The sequence below is a fragment of the Mesoplodon bidens genome (assembly GCF_964165515.1).
Source record: "Mesoplodon bidens genome assembly, chromosome: 1".
NCBI lineage: Eukaryota > Metazoa > Chordata > Mammalia > Artiodactyla > Ziphiidae > Mesoplodon > Mesoplodon bidens.
Genome location: NC_138176.1, coordinates 220,825,290 through 220,851,889, shown reverse-complemented (window position 1 = coordinate 220,851,889; position 26,600 = coordinate 220,825,290). Strand labels below are relative to the sequence as shown.

Sequence of the window (26,600 nt, the reverse complement as noted above, 5' to 3'; positions counted from 1 at the left end):
ACTCCCAACTCCTCCAAGGCACTATGGCAATCCTGCCACCTGGAGCTCCGGAGCCATTGTCTCCACAACAGTTCATGCTAATTTTCATGTCACTTTGCAGTTTACTCATCTCTTCAATGTACCCAAATCCTAGCCCAAGTCCACCAAGCCGGCTTCTTTCCCAGGGCTGGCCTCCTGCCCGGGCTCCCTTCCCCTCCAAACCTCAGGGTGGCCCCTGCTATGTCAGCCTGAACTGACCTCTCTGGGAAAATTTGATGCTCGTTTGGTTCTAGTCTCGGGAAATCTTGTTTCACCAGGAACAAGAGTCTTTGGTTTTGTGCAGTGAGTCACAGGCCGCCTTGATCATGCCTATCTGGGGAAGCTGGGGCTGCCATGTATGGTCCTTGCTCTGTGCCACCCACCTCTCCGTGTAAGTCGCAGCTCTTTGCCAGGACAGCCTGAGTCATAAAACTCAGCACATTCCTTAAGCGTTGGATAGTCTTTCCTTGCTATTCCTTTGCTTTTGTTTTATGCAGCACCTGGTTCCATTTTAAAAATTCAAATAAAATCTCATGGTCGGGGCTCAGGTGGGGTGGGGGGATAGGAAGGAGAGAAAAAAAGAAAGGAGTGAAGCCTAGGTTAGGGGAAGGAAGAAAGGGCTGTAACTCCCCAAATAGGCAAGACCCAGAGCAGGACAGAGAGTGAGGGGCAAAGTAAAAGGCAGGGGAGAGAGAGAGACAGGGAATGTGCTAGAACTGAACTGAGTTTGATCAGTCATTTTTCTGTATGAGATAAAGCACATGATGTCAGTCTCCTCCCCAAATGAGGCCCCAGGTCTCAGTTAGTCCTTTACTCACAAACCATGGGATCTTCCGTAAACCCCTACACTTTCTGAGTCTCCTCAATAAACGGACAGACTTCTTTTTGACGAATTCTAAGGAACTTTCCAATTATAACACTATGATTCTACGAACCTATCTGTTCCCTTTTTTCTTAGACCACAAACCCCACCCCATGTGTATGGGAATATTTTTCCAGAGGCTAACATTTGTTTTCTGTCTTTAGGGGGCAGAGGCATGGGGGACAACAAGGGAGGAGGTGTAGACCCAGCCATATAAATGTTTCTGGTCAAACTGAATTTCTGTGGCCAGGTTGTTTTGTAAAATCATCCGTAAAGCTGTTCACACCGGGTTTTAGAATTTAAAGAGTATTCTATTAAGCTATGCTTTGCATTCCGGAAAAAAAAAAAAACACAAACACTGAAAGAAAGAATGAATAACACCTATTAACGTAGAGAACTGTGTTTTCTTGGAGTAGTAAAACGTACTAATTACAGCACAAGACCAGGACAGTTAGGTATTTAGACCTTCAACAGAGGCCGTCACCTCCCTCTGCCCGAGATTCTCTCCACGAGGCTGGCCAGGGCAAAACCCTGAAGGTTTCTGAGTGGCTCCAAGGCAGCATTCCAAAGCACGGTTTAGAGACCTTAGAAAAACCATATACGAAGGGATCCCGGGAATCAGACCAGATGGCTTCCCGGAAAGGTATTCAGCCTAACTTGGGCTAAAGAGCACAAATAACCACTAGGAGGTTTGGGAAGTGGGGGGGGGGGGGGTATGTAGGGGTGGTGGTGCGACTTTTAATTACCTTTTCTATTTAACAGAAATCATACCGAGAAGGACGGCTTGGTAAATGGGAGTAAACGGGGCACCGGGCAGAGAGCCGGGCGCGGAGGAAGAGGTGTAGCAGGAGGCAGCTACTTCCGTAACCACACGTGGTTCGGCGTCCCCCGGTGGGACAGCAGCCGCGGAGGCCCTTCGCGCCCGGGACGGCGACGTTGCCTTTCCGCACGCAGGGTCTCCGCGCCCTCCCTCCAGCGCGCTCGGCGCGGGCGGGGACAGCGGGTAGGAGGATGGCGGTGGGAATGCAGGCAGGAGGGTCGCAGAGTCGGAGGAGGAAGAGCAGGAGAAGGTGCCGGACACTAGATCCGGCGGGGGAGGAGGATCTTAGAGGGAGGAGAAGGACCTGCGGAGAGGCGGCAGGCGAGCGGACGGGAGGAGTCGGGAGACCAAGACGGCGGCGGGGAGGGGCCGGGCCGTGGGCGGGGCGGGCCGTGGGCGGGGCTTATGGAGGCTCGAGGGCCCTCCGGAGGGAGGAGAGGCGAGAAAGGCCGCGACTCGCCCCGCCCCCAGGCTCCGCCCCCGCCGCGACGCGGGCCGCCTCTCCTCGCCAGCTTGCTTCCTGGCGGCGCCTCGCGCGGAGGAAGACCTGGCGGTGCAAGGCTGCAGCTCTGCCGGCTATTGCTCTGAATACAAAAGAGCCTTTCTCACGCCCCTGCGCCCTTCCCGGCCCGGGACCCCCGGACGGAAGGGACTGGCTCGTTGGACGCTGGAGCCGACAGCTGTCGGGGCCACAACACCATTTCTGTGGTTCTTGCAGAGAAGTGTGGTTCCAAGTATTTATTTTAAAGGCAATTTTAATAATGATTATAACGATGACTTTTGTCCCCTCTTCCAATTTAAGAGAAAAAACAAACAGGGATGAAGGCGTTTGAAGCCCCGGCAAGTGCCCAAGAAAGCTAACCTGCCCAGGTCCGTGTCTTTCCGGGCCCTCTCATACCCCAAAGGCGTTAATTAAGCAAGCACTGGGCCTCCAGCTTTGTGGCTTCGTTTTCCGACTCAGCTAAATGATGAGAACGGTCCTCCCAGACTGTAAACGGAGTATTGATCAGCTTCTGAGTCTTCAGATGAGCTAGTCTTGCTTGTAGAATAACATGGTTCCCGAAGCTGGAAAAAAGAAATGGCCTGGTTGTCAGCACTCGCCCACCTGCAAAGGTTACTTTTTCGCACAGAATTGGGAATTAAATTGCCAAGACATCGGTAACGAGCAGGAATTGGGATTGTTCCTGCATTTTCTTCCACCTCCTTTAACCTTCCTATGTCATGTATCGCGTCTGTGTCAGGAAGCCCAGATCAATAAGCAGGAGAGGAAAAAGAGGCAAGAACTCTTGGAATCAGTAACTGAACCACTGCTTCTCTCTACTGCCCCTTAATCATCCTTTAGCGGTAAGAATTTTTTCCTGTCTTCCCTACCAACCCTTTAGTCCAGACATTCCTGGGCGTGGATGTCTCTGCTTTCCAGTGTTACATCATGAACTTCTTGAAGACAGGACCCAGAAATATAAATATGCAGAAGATGGTTACCAAAAGCATTAGACACCAAGCAAATACTTTTTAAAGTGAGAATACTGTTAATGATGGTTGAAATTTTCACTCAGTCCTTACTTACTGCTGAAAATCTCATTCAGTCCCTACTTGCTGCCGATGCAGGAATGTGTACATTTTACATCTCAGTGCTTGTTCCCATTCCCCCCAAATAGAATGCCTGTTTTTTTTCAAATTAAGACTTTTGCCTTGTCCTATACATTACAAGTTGTGATTTATTCTTTACTCGGAACTCTAGGCCCAAGGCTTCCCAAACAAGTATCCCATATTAATTGAGTGGGGTGTGCCTGTGTGTGTGTGTGTGTTATACTTTTAGCCTGTTGCACCATATAAACAAGAGCAGGATGTAATGTCATTAATTTGTCGGGAATTGTTGACTAAAAAGAAGCTACTGTGAGTATAGAAAATTCACTTTAGGGGAGGGGGTCGGGGAAGCACCTCGAAGAGACAGGCAACTGTTCCCTGGAACAGCTGCGGACACTGGCAGCGGAATTGCTTGGCATCAGTACAACTCTGTGCAGCAAGAGGGATTTATTTATTTAACAATAGTTCATGATTCTCCCGAGCAACTCCCAGGAGGCCAGCTAGCAGTAAATATACTTTCAGGAAATCAGCTACCCTTCCTAGAAGCAGGCATCAACCCTACAGGGAAGGGAGGTCCCTGGCTACCCACATAATACAACATTCAGTGGACTGCCCAGCTTCAAATGCCCCCGAATAACTCCCTCCACTGCCTGCCACAGCCCTGCCCTCCCGTGCTAGGAAGGTTACCTGGTAACTTTCTGAAAGGCCACCATTAAATAGATTAGCTACCTGGGAACGGAGGTGGGCCGTTCAACCCTGTCCCATTAGCTAAATTTATCAGATAAGCCTGTTGGTGCCTACAGACTAGGATTTTCCAAAGTGATATGTGCATATACTGGTGGTTCTTATGATAATGTTAGGTGGTACTTGAGTAACATTTTTTATTTTAATGGTCAGGTTTTGGTTTTCTCTGGCCTCGCCTTGGTGCGGCAAGCGGGATCTTAGTTAACCCCACCAGGGATCGAACCCATGCCCCCTGCAGTAGAAGCTTGGAGTCTTAACCAATGGACCACCAGAGAAGTCCAGGTTTTTTTGTCTAACGCACATAACTAGCATACCAAACCCATGGTATTGTAAATATAATTACTTAGGGTGAGGCCACATTTTTTAAGTCAATTTAAAGAGAAATCTTAATAAGCAAAAGTAATAGGATAGCAGAAATCGTTGTAACTTTTATATTAAATGAGGTGAAGTCAGTACGGTGCTTGTAGAAACCAGTTTTTATTCTTTCTTTCTCTAGAAGTCTCTGCCAGGACTCTTAAGATATAAGAAGAATCCCATTTTCACATCCTGTTAAAAATTACTGGGTTTTAAGAATGTCTGACTAAGCAAGACAAAGACCCTGCTCCGGAGGGCCACGTCATGGGGAGCGGAGACAGGAGATGCTGGGTAGCGGAACAGGCACGAGAGGAAGCTGAGCCCAGGACCCTGGGCACCCACGGTGCGTCCCCAGAAGGGGAGGACAGTCTGAGAACTTATTGCCTTTTTCACAAGAGGTGGAATCCAGCAAATCTCTGATGTCACTGATGAGAATTTGGACCGTAGGAGAGAAATTCCAGTCCCTGAAAGCCTCTTTGAGGCTTGTTTCCAAAATAACTGTAGAGATTTAAACAAGAAATGTTCATGATGCTTTTGGGAAGACTGCTTATCAGGATAGTCTATTTCTATAGTCTTTTCTATTTATCACATGATTGTAAATTGTGGATTACCTTCACACCAATTCTAAGCATACACACACCTCCACCCTTACGGCTACACTGTGCAAAATTACTGACACTCCCAGGGATCCACTGTTGGGTGACAAGTGAAAAGATTCTTACATGCTTCAGGAACTCTCTCCTTAGTCAACTGTACTTCATCAGGTTCTCAGATGCTGGCTTTTTAATTCTCACATCTGGCATGAAGAGAGAGACGGCCAGTGTGTAAGTGTTCATGGTAGAGTCTATCATAGTATGAATAAATGAACTGTACAGACATTCCTAAACCATTTTTTAATCAATAGTTCATACACACTACCGACCTCACATACACACACACACACACGCTACCCTCCCACCCCGACCCCCAGCTTCTGTCACCATCACAACCTTTTCACAGGTACACTCTTTTTCAGAGCTGTTGCTAGCAGTGCCTCTATGGGAATCCCCCCACTGTTTACTTCTGCAGCCTACCATCCTTACAGTCAGGAGAGGTACGTGCAATGACGTAACAAAGGGCATGATGGGAGGGAGGAGGCAAAAATGCAAAAGGCCTTAAATGACTTCAGACTCTGGAATGGATGAAGATATCGGATAAAAATCATAATTACAATAAAGGCAGAACATGAATGTAAAAGTGGTAGTTTTGGATTGGACTTACAGGTTCTTTCATAACTTGGAGGTGCTAGAGGAGAATCCCCAGACAGAATTTGGTGTGCCTGTGAAAAAGAGAGGTAAAAATAAAACCAACCACATTCACAATAGAAACTTAATAGACTTCCTTTTCCACTGTTGTGTTTCCACTGTGTTGTCCTCCCCGTTCAAAAGGCATTGGATACTGCTGTCGGCAGCCACTATACTAACAGATACTAGCAATAGAATAGAAGGACAAAATTGGAGAAAATATGTATCAAATTGCTATCCTTATATGCAAATAGCTTACACAAGCCAATAAGAAAAAGCTCAATACCCTGGTAGAAAAATGGGCAAAGGAAGTGAATACAATGACTTCTCGTTGCTCATGGATTCCATATTTGAGAATTTGCCTGCTTGCTAAAATTTGTATGTAACCCCAAAGTCAATACTCGCAGCACTTTTTAGATTGTTCAAGGACATGCCCAAAGTGGCAAACAGTCTGAGTCACCTGACATGCACAGTCTCCATGGAGGTCCAGCCCGAGCACGCTCTTTCTTGTTTCAGCTCTCATACAGTAAACAAAGTGTCCTATTTGCAGCCAATTTAGCGCCACATGTTCTGCGTTCTCACGTTTTTTGTTAATGACTTCACTGTTTAAAATGGCCCCCAGGTGCAGTGCTGACGTGCTGTCTAGTGTTCCTAAGTGCAGGAAGGCTGTGATGTGCCTTACAGAGAAAATACGCTTGTTAGATAAGCTTTGTTTAGGTACAAGTTATAGTGCTGTAGGTTCAACGTTAATGGATCAACACTATATATTAAATAAGGTACTGTTAAACAGAAACACGCATAAAACAAATTTACATGTTGATCAGTCGGTGAAAACCGTATGACCAGAAGCTCACAGGAACCTGACCCTCCATTTCCCTTAGGAGCAATAATAGTTCAGTATTCAGTGATTCAGTGTTAGTGGAGACTTTAGAAAAGGGAACTACGTTGAATAATGAGAATTGACTCTAAGTCACAACAGAGCTATAAATAATTAGTACACAGAAGATGCTCAACCGCACTGATAATCAAAGAAGTGAAAGTTAAAAGGAGATTGAAGTATCTTTATCAAATTAGAAAACATCAAAATTATTTTTTAAAGCCAGTGTTAGAGAAAATATAGGAAAACAGGCACTCTTGTGGACTGCTAGTTCATAAGGCCAATTTTCTGGAAGGCAATTTGGCTGTACATCAAAATTTAAAATAAGCATACCTTCTAACCTAAGAATTCTACTTATGGGAAAGGACTCTGAGATGATGACTGTACAATTATAAAACATTTACATTCAGATGTACTGATCCCAGCATTATTCATAATAGTTAGAAATTTAAAAAACCTAAATGCCCAGCAACATGGCATATTTTTAAATGGATACATCCAGTCAATGGAATATTATGTATCCATTAAAATAATGATTGTGTTAACATTGAAGATGCCCATGAAAACATTAAGTGGTTAAAGCAGATTACAGAGGACAATGGATCCCATCCATGTACTCTAAGTGTATGCCTGTGCGCATCTTTATGTATGCATAAGTATAGAGATACGTTTCTAAGGAAGTTCACTAAAATGTTAGTGGTGATTATCCCTGGGGAGAGGGGAAGGATTTCAGGTGACTTTTACTTTTGTCTCTATACCTCTGTATTATTTGAAAGTTTTCAATCAGAGAAAAGCTGTTTTTGTTTTTAACTGTCAGTGTAGTATGTATCGTTATTGTCACACATGGGAAAGAGGAAAAGTTGGTGACTATTAAAAAAAGTACAGTATCATCAGTTCACAATTATAATATTGGTTATCTCTGTTTCTCCATCATCTAGAGGAAAGCTACACACATAATAAGCACTCAGGAATAAATGTTTAATGAATGAATATATTAAACAATAACTCCAACTCCCTCCAGTTTTTTTTAATAAATAATATTCAGTATGCAATCATTTAAGCTCTACATGTAAATGATCACTGAGAAATGTTGGACTTACCACGCCATGCTTGACATCAAATGAATTTTTAAAGGAACTGGTTATATGAGGGAATAGCCCTGCATGCAAATGAAGAAGGAAAACCTTCTTCAAGGATCAAGCCCAGTGCTAGAATAAAATTTCTTACATTCCCAGTTAGGCTATACCAACAAATTGTATACACATCAGTTATTTCCCTTTAGAATCTGGCCAACAGAAAAGTAAGAGGTAAGACAAAGCTATAACTAAAGATTAAGTCATAGTAAACATTCTGCAGCTTCTGGGGTGGCTGGGTAAAAATGTTTGTTTTTTATGGTACATATTTCAATATTATTTTAAAAAGAAAACCATACTGATAATAGCTAAGAAGACATTGAAATTATTTGAGTCTATAAAAAAAAGTGTTATCAGAATAATTCAGTTTTATATGTCCCTTGGCTTTCTCTATGAGGTTTTCCTGAAGTAAGTCTAAAATAGGGACTGTGTTTCAGTCTTTATTAATTTTCTTAAGTTTTAATTCAGCTACAAAATAATTATGTCCCCTCTCCCCCATAAAAAAGAAAAGTTAACCTTTCAAATGCTCTACATTTTTAAAGATTTTAATTTTTTAGAGCAGTCTTAGGTTCACAGCAAAATTGAGAGAAAGATACATAGAGTTCCCATATACCACCTGCACCCACATATGCATAGCCTCCCCATTATCAACATTCCCCCACCAGAGTGTTAACCATTGTTACAATTGGCACACCTACATTGTAACATCATAATCACCTAAGGTTCACAGTTTCCATTACAGTTCACTGTTGATGTTGTACATTCTATAGGTTTGGACAAATGTATAATGGCATGCACCCATCATTATAGTACATACTATACAGAGTATAGTATGTACTATACAGAGTATTTTCACTGACCTAAAAATCCTCTGTGCTCTGCCTATCTATCCCTCCCTATACAAATTTTAGTATCACTTTGTTGATACCCACAAAATAACTTGCTGGGATTTTGATTGGGGTTGCACTGAATCTAATTTCAAATTCCACTTGTTCATTGCTGGTATATAGGAAAGCAATCAACTTTTGTGTATTAACCTTGTATTTTTCAACCTTTCTATAATCATTTGTTACTTGCAGGACTTTTTTTTGTCAATTCTTTTGGATTTCCTGCCTAGAAAATTATGTCGTATGTGAACAAAGACAGTTATTTCTTCCTTCTCAATCTCTATACCTTTTATTTCCCTTTTTTGTCTTACTGCATTAGCTAGTACTTTCAGTGTTATGTTGAAAGGAGTGGTGAGAGGAGAATCCCTGCCTTGTACCTGATCTTAGTGGGAAAGCTTTGAGTTTGTCGTTAAATATGATGTTACCTATAGGGATTCTTTGTAGATTTTCTTTATCAAGTTAAGGAAGTTCTCGTCTTTTCCTAGTTTACTGAGACTTTTTCCTAGTTTACTATCATAAATGGGTGTTGAATTTTGTTAAATGCTTTTTCTTCAGCTATTGATATGATTGTGTGGGGTGTTTTTTGTTTTTTGCTTATTGATGTGATGGATACATTAATTGATTTGTGAATGTTGAACCAGCCTTGCATACCTGGAATAAATACCTCTTGGTTGTGGTTATAATTCTTTTTATACATTGTTGGACTTATTTGCTAATATTTAGTTGAGGATTTTTGCATCTGTGTTCATGAGATATGTTTATCTGTATATCTCTTGTAATGTCTTTGTCTGGCTTTGGTATTAGGGTAAGGCTGGTCTCATAGAATGAATTAGGAAGTATTCCCTCACCTCTTAACCTCTGAAAGAAATTGTAGAGAATTAGTATAATTTCTTCCTTAAGTGTTTGGTAAAATTAACTGGTGAATCCATCTGGGCCTATTGCTTTCTTCTTGGGAATGTTATTAGTTACTAATTCAATTTCTTTAATAGATATAGGCCTATTCAGATTGTGTATTTTTTTCTTGTGTGAGTTTTGGCAGCTTGTATCTTCAAGAAATTGGTCCATTTCGTCTTGGTTATCGTTTGTCAGCATAGAATTGGTCATAGTATTCCTTTAGTATCCTTTTAATGTCCATGGGCTCTGTAGTGATTTCCCTTCTTTCATTTATTTCTGATAGTAATTTATGTCCTTTCTCTATTTTTTTCTTAGTTAGCCCGGCTAGAGGATTATTGATTTCCTTCATCTTTTCAAAGAAACAGCTTTTTGTTTCCCTTATTTTGTCTCTTGATTTCCTGTTTCCAATTTCATTGATTTCTACTCTACTACGTATTGTTTCTTTTCTATTGCTTACTATGGATTTAATTTGCTCTTCCTTTTCTAGATGCCTAAGGTGGAAACTAAATTGATTTTAGATCTTTGTTCTTTTCTAATACATGCATTCAATGCTATAAATTTCCCTCGAAGCACTGCTTTTACTGCACTCCACCAACTGTGATAAGTTGTGTTTTCATTTTCATTTAGTTCAAAATATTTTAAAATTTCTCTTGACCTTTCCTCTTTGACCCATGTGTTATTTAGAAATGTATTGTTTAATCTCCATGTATTTGAGGATTTTCCAGTTATCTTTCTGCTATTGATTTCTAATTTAATTCTACTGTGGTCTGAAAGCAGACATTCTATGATTGCTATTCTTTTCAATTTGTTAAGATGTAGTTTATGACCCAGAATGTGGTCTACCTTGATGAATGTTCCATGTGAGCTTGAGAAGAAAGTACTTTCTGCTGTTGTTGGATGAAGTTATTTAATAGATGTTGATTATATCCAATTGATTGATACATTGTTGAGTTCAACTATGTCCTTACTCATTTTCCTCCTTCTAGATCTGTCCATTTCTGTTAGAGAGGTGTTGAAATCTCCAACTATGATAGTGGATTCATCTATTTCTCCTTTCTATCAGTTTCCACCTCATGTAGTTTGATACTCTGTTGTTAGCTACATACATGTTAAGGATTATTATGTCTTCTTGGAGAATTGACCCCTTTATCATTATTATTATTTAATGCCCTTCTTTATCCCTGATAATTTTCCTTGCTTCAGAGTCTCCTGTGTCTGAAATTAATAGAGCTATTCCTGCTTTATGTTTCATTGGTATTAGCATAGTATATTTTTCTCCATCTATTTACTTTTTTTATAGCAATTATTATGATTTGAAGGGTTTTAAAAAATTTTTCATACTACCAAGCATCTCAAAGCTTTCTCAGTTACTTAGTTTGCATTGTAAGCATTTATTTTCTTTTTTTGTAAGCATTTATTTTCATTTAACTTTGTATGGTATTTCTAAAACTTACATATGATGAAAATCAAGTAATCCATACATTTACTTTCAATCTATATGTGTCTTTATATTTAAAGGGGTTTCTTGTAGATAACATATAATCGGGTCTTGTTTTTTGATCTACTGATAATCTCTTGTCTTTCAATTAGTGTATTTAGACCATTGATGTTCAAAATGACTATTGATACAGTTGGATTAACATCTACCATATCTGTTATTGTTTTCTACTTGTTGCCCTTATTCCTATTTTTGTCTTCCACTTTTTCTGCCTTCTGTCATTTTATATGATTGTATTTTGCTCCTTTCTTAGTATAATAATTCTACTTCTTTTTTTTTACTTTTTTAGTGGTTGCCCTAGAGTTTTCAATATACATTTACAGCTAATCCAAGTGTAGTTTCAAATAACACTATAGCACTTCACAAGTATACCTTATAATAATAAAATATTCCTATTTCCTCCCTCCTGTTTCCTGTATTATTTCTGTCATTCACCTCACTTATATATAAGCATACGTATATAAGTATATACATAAGACATATACATATACATAAGCATACATAATTGAATACATTGTTACTACTAATATCTTTGAACAAACTTATATGTTAGATCAATTAATAAGAAAAATTAAAGTTTTTATTTTACCTTCACTTACTCCTTCTTCGATGCTTTTCCTTTTTTAATGCAGATCCAAGTTTCAGACCTATATTATTTCCTTCTCTCTAAAGAACTTAACATTTCTTGCAAGGCGGTTCTACTGGCAAAAAATTCCCTCAGTTTTTGTTTGTCTGAGATAGTATTTCTTTCTCCTTCACTTTTCAAGGATAATTTCACAGGGTATAGAATTTCAGGTTAGTGGGGTTTTTCTGTCAACATTTTAAATATTTCACTCTACTCTCTTCTTGCTTCCATGGTGTCTGAGAAGAAGTTGGATATGATTCTTATCTTGTTTCTTTATAGGTAAGGTGTTTTTCCCCTGTGGCTTCTTTCAGGATTTTTTTCTTTAACTTTTACTTCTGTAGTTTGAAAATGATATGCCTATGTAGAGTTTGTTTGTTTGTTTGTTTTACATTTATCCTTCTTGATGTTCTCTGAGCTTCCTGGATCTGTGGTTTGGTGTCCAACATTAATTTGTGAAAATTCTCATTCATCATTGTTTTATATATTTTTTCTATTTCTTTTTCTGGTGTGCTCATTACAACTTCTATAGTTGTCCCACAGTCTGTTCTGTCTTTTCTGTCTTTGTTCTCCTTGCCTTTCCGTTTTGGAGGTTTCTATTGAGGTAACCTCAAGCACAGAGATTTTTTTCCTCAGCTGTGACCAGTTTTCTAATAAGCCCAACAAAAGCATTCTTTCTTTGTGTTATACTGTTTTTGATCTCAGCATTTCTTTTTGGTTCTTTCTTAGGATTTCCATGTAGGCTTATATTGCCCATCTGTTCATGCATACTGTCTATTTTATCCATTAGAGCCCTTAGAATATTAACCATAGTTGTTTTAAATTCCTGGTCTGATAATTCCAACATCCTGCCATGTCTGGTTCTGATGCTTGCTCTGTTACATCAAATTGTGTTTTTGCCTTTTAGCATGCCTTGTAATTTTTTCTTGATAGCAGAACGTGTTGTACCAGGTACAAGGAATTGCTGTAAATAGGACCTTAAATAATGGGTGGTAAGTTGTAGGGGGAGGGGAAGCATTCTATAGTCCTATGATTAGGTCTCAGCCATTTAGTGAGCCTGTGCCTGTGGACTGTGAACTTCACAAGCTTTTCCAAGTTTTTTTCTCCCCGCTTAGGTAGAACAGAATGGCTAAAGTGGACTGGAGTTGGGTATTTCTTTTCCCACATGGAAAGCTTGGGTAAGCTGGAGTTGGGTACTTCCCTTCTCCCAGGTCAGTTAGGGTATGACAATACCCTGGCAGATTAGGCTCTGGTTAACTAGCTTCTCATGAGGGTAGACCTTGTTAAGAAGAATATAGTGCTCTGGAGTATTTCAAAATGGTTCCTTTTTCCCCTCCCCCTGCCAGAAGCACAAGGGGCTTTTTCTCTGATATTTACTGTGGGTACCTGGTCAAGTTCCTGGGGATAAATTTCACAATACTTTAGGGGTTGCCCTATGCCTGGGTCCTTTTAGAATTTTTCACTCTCAGACTTGTCTACATTGAGCCTCCAGCAATTTGTCAGCAATTACTGTTCAGGTATTCCAACCCTGGCACTGGTTCCTGTAGTGGCTTCCACTTGTGAGACTCTGCTCTGGTAAGTTGTGACTCTCTGAATTCACCTGTCTGTCTCTTCAATCTTGGGGGTGGCGGTTTTCCCTGTGTCCTCACCTCTCTTATGGATCTAAGAAGGGTTGTTGATTTTTCAGTCTCTTCAGCTTTTTACCCATTGTTAGGATGGAGTGGACTCTTTCAAGCCCCTTACATGCAGAACTGGAAGCCAGAAGTCAAGGTAAATTTACGCCTGGAACATTCTTCCATGATACACAGCTTATACTCTTAGAATCGGAGGGAACCAAGACTATGCTAAAATTCTAAAGCTATACATTTTTCTCAAGGTCTGAAGAAGCTCTAGTGTATTTTTTAACAATTGTATTGAGGTTCATCCACATTCCATATTTCGCTCTTTTTATTAGTGGGTGGTATCCCATTGTATGAATATATCAGATTTTGTTATCCATTCACCAACTGATGAATGTAAGGGTTCTTTCCAATTTTCGCTACTATAGATAATACTGCAGTGAACATTCATGTGCAAATCTTTGTGTAGACATTTGTCTTCATTTCTCTTGAGTGGGTACCTAGGTGTGGAATTGTTAGATCCTATTGTAAATTTATGTTTAACTTTTAAAGAAACTGTCAAGGTGTTTTCCAAGGCAGCTCTGCTACTTTACATTCCCCCCAGCAATGAATGAAGGTTCTGGTTTCTCCACATCCGTACCAACATTTGTCTTTGTGATTATAGCCATTGTTATGAGGAAAAAATTATAAGTTATAAATTTCCTATAAGATGAAAAAATTAAATTTGATTAAAACTAAATAAAAATTGATTTAAAAAGGTAAAGAGGGTCTGGTTTGGCATAAAATGATGGGGCCTGGTCAACAGGGATGAGTCAAGGGAGAGGAATAGCATCTGGCAGATACTCATTATTTGTTCTATTTTATGCTGATAAACTTTAAAATACAGGCTATCTTAAGCTAAAGTCAAATAAAGAGTTCAATAATTATTTAGCTAAATTAAAAAAAAACTCACTTTTTCACAGCGGCAGTTAAAGCATGTGGATTAGAAGTTTATCCTGCATAATTAGCTCTGATTATTCCATTGGCTGTAAATCCTTAGCCTTTCAAAGCTCTATAAGACTTTTATAAACCCCATAGGCCTGCCAGAGGCTTTAGGTAGTTTTTTGTCACCCTTCCTTTCAAGAATTATATGAGATAATCATTAATTACTAGATTATATGATTTTATAATATAGAAGTTTTAAAGAAAGTAATTTTGAGGCGTTTGATGGATTATAGGGGGAAAACAGGCATTAGAATTTGTGCTAGACCACTGCATGAGGGATTTACACACTTATGCTCATCTTTTAGCCGAACTTGGTCATTTTTCTAACTGAGCTAGAAACATCTCTCATTTTCTTCAGTCTGTTTATGGAGAAGAACACCAGCAAGCTCCCATACGTTGGAGTTTGGTCAGCTGACGATCTTTTTCTTTGCAAGTTAACAGTTGACAAAATAGAGCCCACAGTGCAACTTGACCTTGGCAGTTTCAGCTGGCCTTTGAATTAAGGACATTTAACATTACCCTAATTTGCTACTGTGTATCCACCTCCCTGCTTCCACTTCCTCCTCCTAGAATTGCAACCAAATTGGGCAATTTTGTTGATGAAACTAACAATGTCAGTAACGGCCAACAAACTCTACCTTACATATTAGGTCCATAAATTTTGCGCCAACCCTGATGGAATGCCACAGGTATTTGGTTTTAAAAGTGAATTATCAAGAAAGCAAGTGTGTGTTTGCAAGCACCACTCTTTCAGAACCAGAGAAGCTCAAGTTTGGAAATATTCTTGGTCTTCTAATCATGTAGTCCACCTACTGGGTATCTGTCATTGTACTGCTCTCAGCTGTATTTGTAATTCCGTTTTCTTATCTTAGATTAGGGGATCATATGATCTCCTACCTACCCATCCCTGAGGTCCTTGAAACTTTGAGTTCCTTGAAATGAAGCTTCATGAAGACAAAACATAATGTTGGAAAGTGAAGAAAAATAGTTTTTAACCTTTTTGGAGTACTGTGGTCTTAAATTGTATGTACACAAAAGAGGAGAATTTAGACCAAAGATTAACAACACTTAACCAAGAGTCCATGGACACCCTGGAGGGATCCAAGAGGTATGCATTGTTGGCTTGTAGAAGTGTCTCAGTGGATGTTTTTCTGAAGATAGGGCCCAGAGCTTTCATCAGGCTTTTCAAAGTGCCTCAAAAATATAATGTATTTCAAAGAGAGAATTGCTAACCATTGGGATAGATGACAGAGTGAATCTTTTCCTGACAGATTTTTAAGAATAAGGTATTTAATGGTCTGTATATTAGGAAAAATTTTTTCTCTCGGTATTAAGTTTCTTACGTGTGATAATAGTATTACAGTTATGTAAGAGAACATTTTTTTTTTTTTTGGCTAAAAGAACATTCTTAATTCCTAGGAGTACATGCTGAAGTATTTAAGGATATACTGTTATTATGCCTGTAATTTACTCTCAATAGTTCAGCAAAGAAGTACTATATACAAGTATCAATAGGGAGAGACTGAGATAAAGCTGTATGTTAACAAATGTGGCAAAATGTTAACAATTGGTGAATCTGGGCAGAGAGTAGGCAAATATTGGTTGTACAATTCCTTCAACTTTTCTATGAATTTAAAAAAAAAATTAGGACTTCCCTGGTGGTCCAGCTGTTAAGACTCCACGCTCCCAATGCAGGGGGCCCAGTTTGATCCCTGGTCGGAGAACTAGTTCCCGCCTGCCACAACTAAAGATGCTGCACTCCACAACTAAGACCTGGCGCAGCCAAATAAATAAATAAATATTTTAAAAAATCTTTAATTGTGTATAATAAGGCATTCACTTATCTGCCTTAATTTCATAATTATAGGCAAGGAAGTGCTATTATCATATTTTATAGATGGCTAAAAACAGGCAGAAAAAGATTAAGAAAACCAGGCAGCAGCATCCCAAATTACATTGGAGCCATAACCAAGGACAGACCTAAAAACAGTGTCTTCTTCCCATCTTCTCCCCACATAGCTCCAGCCCGTCCCGTAGGCAGACCCATGGTTTGTTCACATAAGCCCCTGAAGTCACTGTCGTGCCCACTGTCGTGCTATCTTTTAAGTTCACGGGCGAAAGCAATCGCAGCCACCTCCTAGTCGATGTTTTGCTTGAGCAGCAAAGTATGCACAGTAACAGATGGCATCTTGTGACCTTCTTAATAACAGGCTCGGCTGCCAAGGTTCCCTTGTGTCCAGTCTCTGCAGGGAATTTGGAAACTCTTGCCTTACACTTGAATATTTTCTGACAAACACATTTAACCATTTATTAGACTGGTTCCTGATTTCAAACAGAGGAAAACAAAATTCCCAACTCCTGAAAGGGACGTTGGTATTCCGTGGGTCCGGGGGACCCATCCTGGGATTCTTTGGGGTGTGCTGGCCATCATCCGGCGTTATCTGTCATTTTGAGTGTGGTGAGGACCTCAGTCCCAGGCAAAACGCTTCCCAGGCTGCCTAGATTTATGGGTGGCCAACATAAGCTTTTTTCTTTCTGTAGTTTAAAAGAAATGTATGCGCTTCCCGCAGCCAGGCATACAAATGAGCCAGGAAACAAACTGAATCCCGGCATTAGAAGGTCCCTCTGCTGTGACAGCCGACACCAGGAGTGAATTCGGGAGCCCCGTGGTGGGTGAGGCTTGTTCTAAGCCACTTTGCTGCCTTCCTTGGGCAGCCGCGCTGTCGAGCCCCACGGTGGGAGTGGGGAGAAGAGAGGGAGGGCAAGGATTAGGTGATGCAGCAGCCTGCCCGGCGGCCCTGCGGGTCCTCAGCTCTCCTGCAGGGGCAGCTCGCCTTTACGGAAGGCACACAAGAGTGGCCCTAGGAACAGCCAGGGAGGAGATTCACGTGGAAGCCTGAGTCCTCCTCTTCTCTCCCAGCAGAACGGACCTGAAGGGCTTGCACCAGGAGGAATCCAGGTACAAGTCATATCAGTCCCCATCAGGCAACAGGTGTGTGTGTGGGGGGGGGATGGGACGGGTGGAGAAAGTGCTAGAACATTCTCAGTGCAGGTGGTAGGAGTGCAAAGTGTGGAACCTCAGGGATAAACAACTCAGGTGACAGGCACAAGATGGCGTGAATTCACACGCAGGAGGACATAGGTAGGAATTAGGTTTCTGTCTGGCGGGGTGGGAGGTTTCATCTGGGGGTTTCTCGTGGTAGCTGAGGCCCAGGAGGGGAGTCTTTCCTGTTAGCCCCAAATTCTGGCCTTTGGAAAAGAGGATGCCTTGGAGCGGCGGTGGTACACCAACTGAGCCACAATTGCTGAGCCTGTGCGTCTGGAGCCTGTGCTCCGCAACAAGAGAGGCCGCGATAGTGAGAGGCCCGCGCACCGCGATGAGGAGTGGCCCCCACTTACCACAACTAGAGAAAGCCCTCGCACAGAAACGAAGACCCAACACAGCCATAAATAAATAAATAAAAATTAAAAAAAAAAAAAAGCGGAAAGGCATGGAATGAGACTGGACAGATAGGCAGGGTCCCATTTGTGCAAGGCCTTACAGCCTTGGTAAGGAATTAGGATTTTATTGCAAGTGTGACAGGAAACAGAGAAGTGACATCATCTTGTTTATGCTTTAAGATCTCCCCGTGTAAGGACATGACTTATGGGTGGTCTGGTGAGTTCTTTTTACTTTTGTAAGTCTCTTGAGGTTTGGAGAAGGCTTCGCAGGAGAATAAAAGTGAGAGTGAAAGAATAGGAGAAAAAGAAGATGTTAAACATGGACACACACACTCTTGAAGTAACATGACAAACCATATTCATGTTGCCCTCTTAGAATATTATTTGGTTCTTGTAAATATTTTCCTGGATGTTGTCAGGCTTGTAAAAGGCCATGTACCATAAAGAGAGTTCCAGGTCGCTGCTTTAGGGACTTGGGATTTGTTCTGTGTGGCTAGGGAATATCCCAAGATGATCTTACACCTTGTGTCACATCTGGGCTTTGATGTGGCCATTCTGTAGATAACCTCTTCCCTAGTACATACTACGTCTCCTGGAAGAACAAGAATCAAAGAGCCCAGTGTACCCTTTTGCAAGGGTAAGTTGGGCTCATCCACACAGGCATGGCCTTAAGAACGAGAAGAGGGAAAGGAACAGCCCGTGAGAGCTACCCCAGCTGCCCGGCATCCCACCTCGCTCTTCATAAATTGCTTCTGCTGGAGAGAAGCTTTTTTTTTTTATTTTTTTTTTTGCGGTACGCGGGCCTCTCACTCTTGTGGCCTCTCCCGTTGCGGAGCACAGGCTCTGGACACGCAGGCTCAGCGGCCATGGCTCATGGGCCCAGCCGCTCCGCAGCACATGGGATCTTCCCGGACCGGGGCACGAACCTGTGTCCCCTGCATCGGCAGGCGGACTCTCAACCACTGCGCCACCAGGGAAGCCCCCTGGAGAGAAGCTTTTTAATTAAACAAAACTTGCTAGAATCTGTCTTAGAGAAAGTTGAATTGTTGAACAGTTACTGTCTGTGGTATTGCAGTTTTAGGATCCTTGATTTTAGTTTTTATTAGCTATTGCTTTGTTCTTTGAACATGAGAGATGAGCCTATGAGGGGCCAAAGAAGGGAAAAGCCACAACCACATCACTTGGAAAGAAAATTAATAGTGACGCAAGAGGAAAACCCGCCTTAGGGTAGGCAGAACACATAAGACGGAACTCTCTGAAAGGCAGTCGTGAAAAGGAATTTGAGACCGCTTTTCCTCTGATGATGTGACTCACACTTACGAGCAGTCTGATTTGCATAGCTACGAATGGACACTTTAAAAAAAAGTTTAATGACATCTCTCACCTGCTATCAATGCTTCTTTGTTCTTTTTTAAAATTTTATTTATTTATTTATTTGTGGCTGCGTTGGGTCTTCCTTGATGCATGGGTGCTTTCTCCAGTTGTGGTGAGCAGGGGCTACTCTGTTGCGGTGAGCGGGCTTCTCATTGCGGTGGCTCCTCTTGTTGCGGAGCACGGGCTCTAGGCACACGGGCTTCAGTAGTCATGGCTCACGGGCTGTAGAGCGCAGGCTCAGTAGTTGTAGCGCACGGGCTTAGTTGCTCCGCGGCATGTGGGATCTTCCCGGACCAGGGTTCGAACCCGTGTCCCCTGCATTGGCAGGCGGATTCTTAACCACTGCGCCACCAGGGAAGTCCCAATGGACACATTTCTACAAAGAGACAGTCAACAGACCAATGTCCACTAGTGGTGAGCAAATTTATCCAGTGGGCTTGTACTGACAATCTGATCCTTGGCTTCGTGTTTCAATTCCCTTCATTAGAAGCTTCTAGCACAAAGTTGATCATCCAAAAATTAGACATGGACGTTGAAAAGAAGCACAAAGGGAAGTTATCCTCTGGCCAAATTAAATAATTCTACTCTGATGTATTGTCACCTCTTCATGAAGAGTGTAGTCATCAGTTAAATTAAAATGACCGTTTGAGGAAAGTGAAAAAGGCAACATGGGCGAGGTCCATTAGTAAGTCATCATTATGGATACAACATTTATGTCCTTTCTACCTTTCCTCTACCAATACTTTACCATAAAGACAGGAGAGGAGATATAGGAAAACAAAGCAATACCTATGGTACAGTGGTAATTTAATGTCCCCTACCCTAGCTCAGACTTGTCTCCGAGCTACGTAGTGTGTTTCAGTTTTACGTTTATTACTGCAAACGGGGAAAGAAAATCTTTCCTGACTGTAACAATAGCACAGATGGTTAGCTGTCCTGTCTCTTGCCTCAACAAACCATACAGGGACACATAAAACCCATTTCAAATGCACTATTCCCATAAAGTTCAATTTTATTAAGAAAGCCAGCAAAATAGTGACGGTCCATTATTTAGGAGAACCCCATGGGGCTGCAGGATGGCTCCTGACACCATCCGCCCTCCTCCCACAACACACGGGTACATATTGAAAAACAAATACAACAAAAAGTATTAACAGAATAGTTTATAAGGTGCTTTAAATCCTAATTTGAGATAATCTTTAGTCTTATTAAACCTTCAAAGGTTGAACCCTGAGAGGTGGAAATTATGTGAGAAAAACCTATTGTGTTTCTTCCCCCAAAATCAGAGTGTGTGGCAGGACGGCCAGCTGTCCCCTTCCACAGTGTGCAGTTGTTACTGGGAAGAGCCTACCCAGCCCAGGAATCTAAACTCTCTGGCATGTAGGTGGGGTCTTGTGACCGCTTCTCCCACTGGAATGTGAGCATATGAGATGCGAGTCATGTCCAGGCTGAAATGGTGAAAAAGCAGGGGTGCCTTCCCTACCCTTTATCCCCTCCCGCCAGATGGAGAGAAATGACTCTGGGGCCCCAGGGGATGTGGAACCCCAAGATGAAGGAAGTCTGTGTCCTTAGAACACCCTGTGGAAGGTCTGTCTGCAAAACACCCTCCTGGGCCTTTAGATGAAGAAAAAAACTGGGTTTTAACGTGTTAGGCAACTGGAATGTGGAGGTTTATCTATTATAGCAGGTAGTGTTATCCTGATTTAACTAAAACTGGGGGGAGGTGGGTATAGATTAGTAAATGGAGTTTCCTAGTTGGTGGTTTATAATAGTTTGGTTTTTCTTCCCAGTTCTTTGATGTACCCAGTAAAGCTCAGATTCCATTACCTAGAGCTCCAAGCTCTGGCAGAAGGTACACTCTGGGACTAACATGGAGGAGGAAGTTTTTTTGCCCTGGAATAACTGTTTTGTTTTTTTTTTTTGCGGTATGCGGGCCTCTCACTGCTGTGGGCCCTCCCGTTGTGGAGCACAGGCTCCGGACGTGCAGGCTCAGCAGCCATGGCTCACGGGCCCAGCCGCTCTGCGGCATGTGGGATCTTCCCGGACCGGGGCACGAACCTGTGTCCCCTGCATCGGCAGGCGGACTTTCAACCACTGCGCCACCAGGGAAGCCCCATGACTGTTATTTTTAAGAGCAAAAGATCCAGAGTGGAACATGCTCGTTTTCTTGCTAGAGACGCCTTGCCTGTAGTAGGCAAATGGAAACCATCTGGATGACAATCAAGAACATAAAAGTTATCAAGACAGCAAACTTGGCCAAAGCGCTGTGCTCAGAACTGATCATGTTGCACTTACCTTTAACATCTGTGGTCTCTTGGAGACCAGCCCTGTGGGCAAAGCAGTTTGGCAATGACATCCTAAAGAGAGCAAGTACAAGTTATAAGCTTATGGGTTTATAAGTCACAGACTATGGACTTAACAGGGCTTTTCACTCACCCTTTCATTTGATTTCTTAAACTTCGATGCTTCTCTTCCTCTCCTTCCACACTCCCAAACGTAAAATCTCATTAAATCAACCCAAGTTGGACTTTCTCATTGTCTTTAGTGATTTGTTTGGTCCCTGATTTGTCATAAAAGGGTAAAGTGTTCAACATTTGTACATGAAAATCTCAAACATTAAGTTCAAAATTGTTTTCACAGGATTTCTGAGACTTTCACTAGAGAGTTGTTTTCAAAATAAGATAAGTGCTATGAATGGAATAGGAAATATTACAGTAATTATGTTGGTTTCCCAGGAAAACGTAGTAGCAATGGGGTAACTTGGGGATTCACAGATGCTGTGTCTATCTTTCAAACGTATCTGTAGTTCAGTTTCCCTGAATCCAGATATGACACTCATTTTAGGCAAGCAGTTGGCTTGGCGGGAAGCACAGTCATCAATTTCTAGAGGGCAACCCATGGTGGCCATTGTTTTAGGGCCTCTGATTGGGGGGAGGAGGGTCTCTGAGCTCCGGGGACCTGGAATATGTGTGTGAGGTAAGGATAGAGGGGAATTATCTCAGCCTAAAGAGTCCTAAAATGCTCCTGGACATGTATTCAGCCCACAGACTAGCCCTAATAACTCCTGAGATGACAGCTGGTGGCCCACCCTGTATCTTTCTTCTCCTAACCTACAGCAGCAATTGAATCACTAGAGGGTATTAATTTTTAAATGTACATTTCTAAGCCCAACCCCAGTAATTATTTTTCCAATAGGTTTGAGGCAGAAGGTCTGAGGCAGGTAATCAGTGGGCCAGTTTCCTGACTTCTATGGGAATCATTTCTTTGCTTCTCCTTATATTTTTTATAACCCAGGCAGATATACCCAACACTATCGTTTGGCTCAGACTGTTTTTTTTTAATTTTATGTAAATGGAATAATACAATATGTATTGCATCTGGCTCAAAATGCTCAATATAATGTTTGTGTCATGACAAGGTGTAACCATAGTTGGTTCATTTACACTGGCGTTGTATGATCACAGCAGTGTCTATGCATTCTGCTGCAGATGAATAGTACATATTGTATTTTTGGCTTGTTTTCAGTTTTTTGGCTATTATGAAAAATGCTGCTATGAACATACTTGTACATGTCTCTTGGTGCACGTGTGACAATGCATTTCAACTGGGTGTATACTCAGAACTGCTAAGTCCTAGGAACTTTACAGCATCAACTTTAGAAAACAAGACCAAACAGTTTTTCTAAAGAAAACAATTCAATGCACGTTCCCACCAGACGTACAGGAGAGACCTCATTGTTCTACACTCCCTCCAGCACTTAGGGTTTTTTTTTGTTTTTTTTTTTTGCGGTACGTGGGCCTCTCACCGTTGTGGCCTCTCCCGTCGCAGAGCACAGGCTCCGGACACGCAGGCTCAGCGGACATGGTTCACGGGCCCAGCCGCTCCGCGGCATGTGGGATCCTCCTGGACCGGGGCACGAACCTGTGTCCCCTGCATCGACAGGCGGACTCTCAACCACTGCGCCACCAGGGAAGCCCAGCACTTAGTATTAATGGTGTTTTAAATTTTAACCTTTCTGGAAGATGACATGAGTAAGCTCACTGTGGTTTTAAGTTACATTTATTTCCTGATTACTAATATGGTTAAGGACCTTCTGATAAGTTTCTTGGTCACTTGGCTATCTTGGTTTATGAACTTCATTTCAAAGTCTCTGTTCCATTTTTCTAGTGGGTTGTCTTTTTCCTACTAATTTGTAGGAGTTTTTTTGTATGTATCATAGTTATGAGCCCTTGGTCAGTCACTGAATTGAAAATCTTGTCTTCCTCTCCGTAGCTCGCCTTTTCATACTTGTAAGGGTGTGTTTTGTTAAAGAGAACTAATTTTAAGATAGTCCCATTTGCTTCACTTTTTCTTTGTGGTTAGTGCTTTTTGTGTCTGTTTAAGAAATCTTTGCCAACCTCAAGATCAACAAGATATTCTCTATGTCGTCATCTAATGGATTGGCTGTTTTGCCTTTCACACTTAGGCCTCTAATTCATCTGGAATTAATCTACCTGGGATTGCAAACACGACCTTTCTCCACTGTTCTGCTACCTTTCTCATAAAAAAGTGCCCATATATGCATGGTTCTCTTTCTGGGCTCTTTATTCCGTTCCATTGGTCTATTTGTTATCTTTGTGCCACATGCCATCCTGACTTAATTACTGAGGCTTTACAGTAAATTTTGTTATCTGTAGAACAAACCCTCTTACTTTGTTCTTTTTTGAGAGTGTCCTGGCTATTCCCTGGCCTTGAATCATCTTGTCAAGTTCCACAGAAACACCTATTGGAATTGCATAAATCAATCTGGGGAGAAATAATATTTTTATAATATTTAGTCTTCTAATCCATGAACATGGTTTATCTCTCCATTGACTTAGATCTTTATTTTCTCTCACTAATGTCTTGTAGTTTTCTGTGTGGAGATCTTACACATCTTTGATTATCTTTATTCTTAAATACGTGACATATTTTAGCAAAGTGGCATTTTTTTTAAATTTTCATTTTAAAAATTGTATCTGGCTCAAATTAATTAATCTACCTGGGGTTGCAAACACGACCTTTCTCCACTGTTCTGAGTGTTTTCACTGGTAAGTGAAAATTTGGTCTGGTAAGTACTAATTTTCTTTTATATTTCCTGCTTTTAAAGATTCATGAAAATTTTGTATTGTGCTCCTTCCTTTATTATAAAAATGTTTACTTTATTATAAAAATGTTTCTGCTCTCCATTCTACCTGTGTTATAGGCATACCTTGTTTTATTGGACTTGGCTTTATTGTGCTTTGCAGATACTGTGTGTTTTACAAATTGAAGGTTTGTGGCAACCCTGTGTTCTCAGATGATGGTTAGCATTTTTTTTAGCAACCGAGTATTTTTAAATTAAGGCATGAACATTGTTTTTTAGACATAATGCTATTGCCCACTTAACAATATAGTGTATACATAACTTTTATATGTACTGGGAAACCAAAAAATTTGTGTGACTTGCTTTATTGGGTTACTCACTTTATTAGACCAAATTGCAATATCTCCGAAATCTGTCTGCACTTTTCTATTGCTGCTGTAACAAACTAATGCTCCCTATTTGTCCCGTGGCCTTTTAGTAAGCCCTGGCACAGCGCCTCTTCATTTCAGAAGCATGATCCAGCTGCTTTTTCATTCAGGGATTTGTCTCTATAAGTACCAATGCAGAAGGGAAAATCATTGCTTTTCAAAGAATTTGGGACTCTTCTGAAAGGCCCAGTCAGAGCTCTCACAGTTTTCATATTTTCTGGGTTTGTATACCTCAGAGAGTCCAAGGTTGAGATAGGGAAGCAAGCATTGCCTTGAACATTCCCCTGCTGGCCTAGAGGTGCCTCAAAATTCACAGAATTAGTAAAGGGACTTCCAAAGTTAATTGAGGTGTCAACATACTGGAGAGCTATTAAAAATGCAGTGACTGTGTAGTTCACTGGAATACACCAGACGAGGCATCCAATTGCAAAGTACTTCTGAGACATTTTGGCTTTAAGCATTGTTTTGATAATTTGGAAAGCCCTGGAAGGCAAAATAACTAGTATTTGTTAGGGTATTATTTGAATTATTCCTCACGTCTCAAGTTGGAGCCAATAATCCAATTGATTTTCAAATAGATTTCCAGAATTTGGACAAGATATTTGACAACCTACAGAGGGAAATACTGCATTACGAATCATCTTTTCCACATCCTCACTTAATGCTTTCTGTCTCAAACTCACTGAGTTGCTCGTAGCTCTCAGATAACACCTGGGATTAAGAGCTCGCTGCCTTTGTGCACTCTCTCCTCCAGGCAGCCCTCCCTTCTCTCCCCACCTGCTAAACCAGCTCAGAAGAAAGCTGCTTTACAGAGCTCCTTCCAGAAACACAATCCCCACCCCACCCCCGCCACAGACACTGATAAAATCTCCTTCCCCTGTGCTGGTTACTTATTTCTGTGGTTTCAGTTACCATATGAAACTGAAATGAATGTTTTCTGTGGGCCTGTCATAGGGCTTGGTTTATAGTAAACACTCAGAATATGTCTTTCGGGCCCCCAACACTTGAATTCATCCAGAGACAATTCATGGTGGAGGGCAGAGGAGGATTTAGTCAACGTTCCTCCTGCTCCGAGGGAATTTTTCAATTCCCCAAAGTGGAAAAACTAGACAAGAAACAAAGTGAAATTCTCAGGAGCACCTCTTTGCTGAGCAGAGAAGACTAAATATCTACATCTTAACCGAATACTCATATTTTAACTTTTCAAGAGTAAAGGTAGTTGCGCATAATTTTAGGAGTACTAAATAGAGAATACAAACGTAATTTCAGCTGGTAACTGACATTTAGGTCTTCCTCCCCCTGACATTTACCCAGGAAAATATACAGCACGGAAGTCTACAAAGTGTCTCAGGGTTGACAATACCCTTCTCCTTCTAACAGCATTCTCATCTAGTTACAGTGACATCTCCAGGGGTGAATCACAAAGGAATCTTACTGGTTACACTCAGGCCAGTGCTGCCCTGCTTGAAGTCGACCGCATGTGGAATCATCCAGCTGCTTTTTCCGGTAACTGCCCGCATATGTTGTTACAGACGAATCTGACCACCTTGTTTCATTCTGCCAAGATGCTCCAGCCTTCAGGCGGATCAGATCAAACTCTTGAGAAGTAAGAGGGCTAAAGGGCAGAAGAATTTGTGGAGTCAAGCAGAAGAAGTGTGACATGGCCTGCTCTGAAGGACGACTTTTCAAGCCCTCTGAGGAAGGAAGAATTAATTTCCTCTTTGTAGCAAGAACTAATTGACCCGCCTCACCAAACTCTGTGACTCTGACAGTTCACAGAATGCAGAAGCTGAACTCTCTTCAAGTTGCCAAGCAACAGGTCACACAATTCCACAAATACCATCCCCCCAAATTTCTACTAGCAAATTTAGAAGTTATATAACTTTCTGGCTTTTGCTCTAAGCGATATACTGCTACAAATTATGGCAAGAAAGCAGGTGGCCACTGCTTTTATAAATAAAAGAGTGAGTCCTAATCACCGTGGTTTAAGACATGGAACAAGAGGACAATGCCAAGCATCCATTTCCTCTAAAGACTGGTCTCCAAGGGTCTGGAGGCAAACGTGCCCCTC

At 41.4% G+C, this 26,600-nt stretch overlaps 1 protein-coding gene across 1 annotated transcript; it reads right to left on the bottom strand.

The window, feature by feature from the left end:
- Positions 1–2,657: 2,657 nt before the first annotated feature.
- LOC308622234 (uncharacterized protein C4orf51) lies at positions 2,658–26,224 on the bottom strand (the record flags this gene model as incomplete). Its single annotated transcript, XM_081243505.1, is given in 7 exon segments — positions 2,658–2,765; positions 5,108–5,131; positions 5,135–5,181; positions 5,646–5,703; positions 7,646–7,704; positions 21,293–21,354; positions 25,965–26,224. Coding segments are annotated over 7 exon segments (585 nt in total). The 5' UTR covers positions 26,192–26,224.
- Positions 26,225–26,600: the final 376 nt, after the last annotated feature.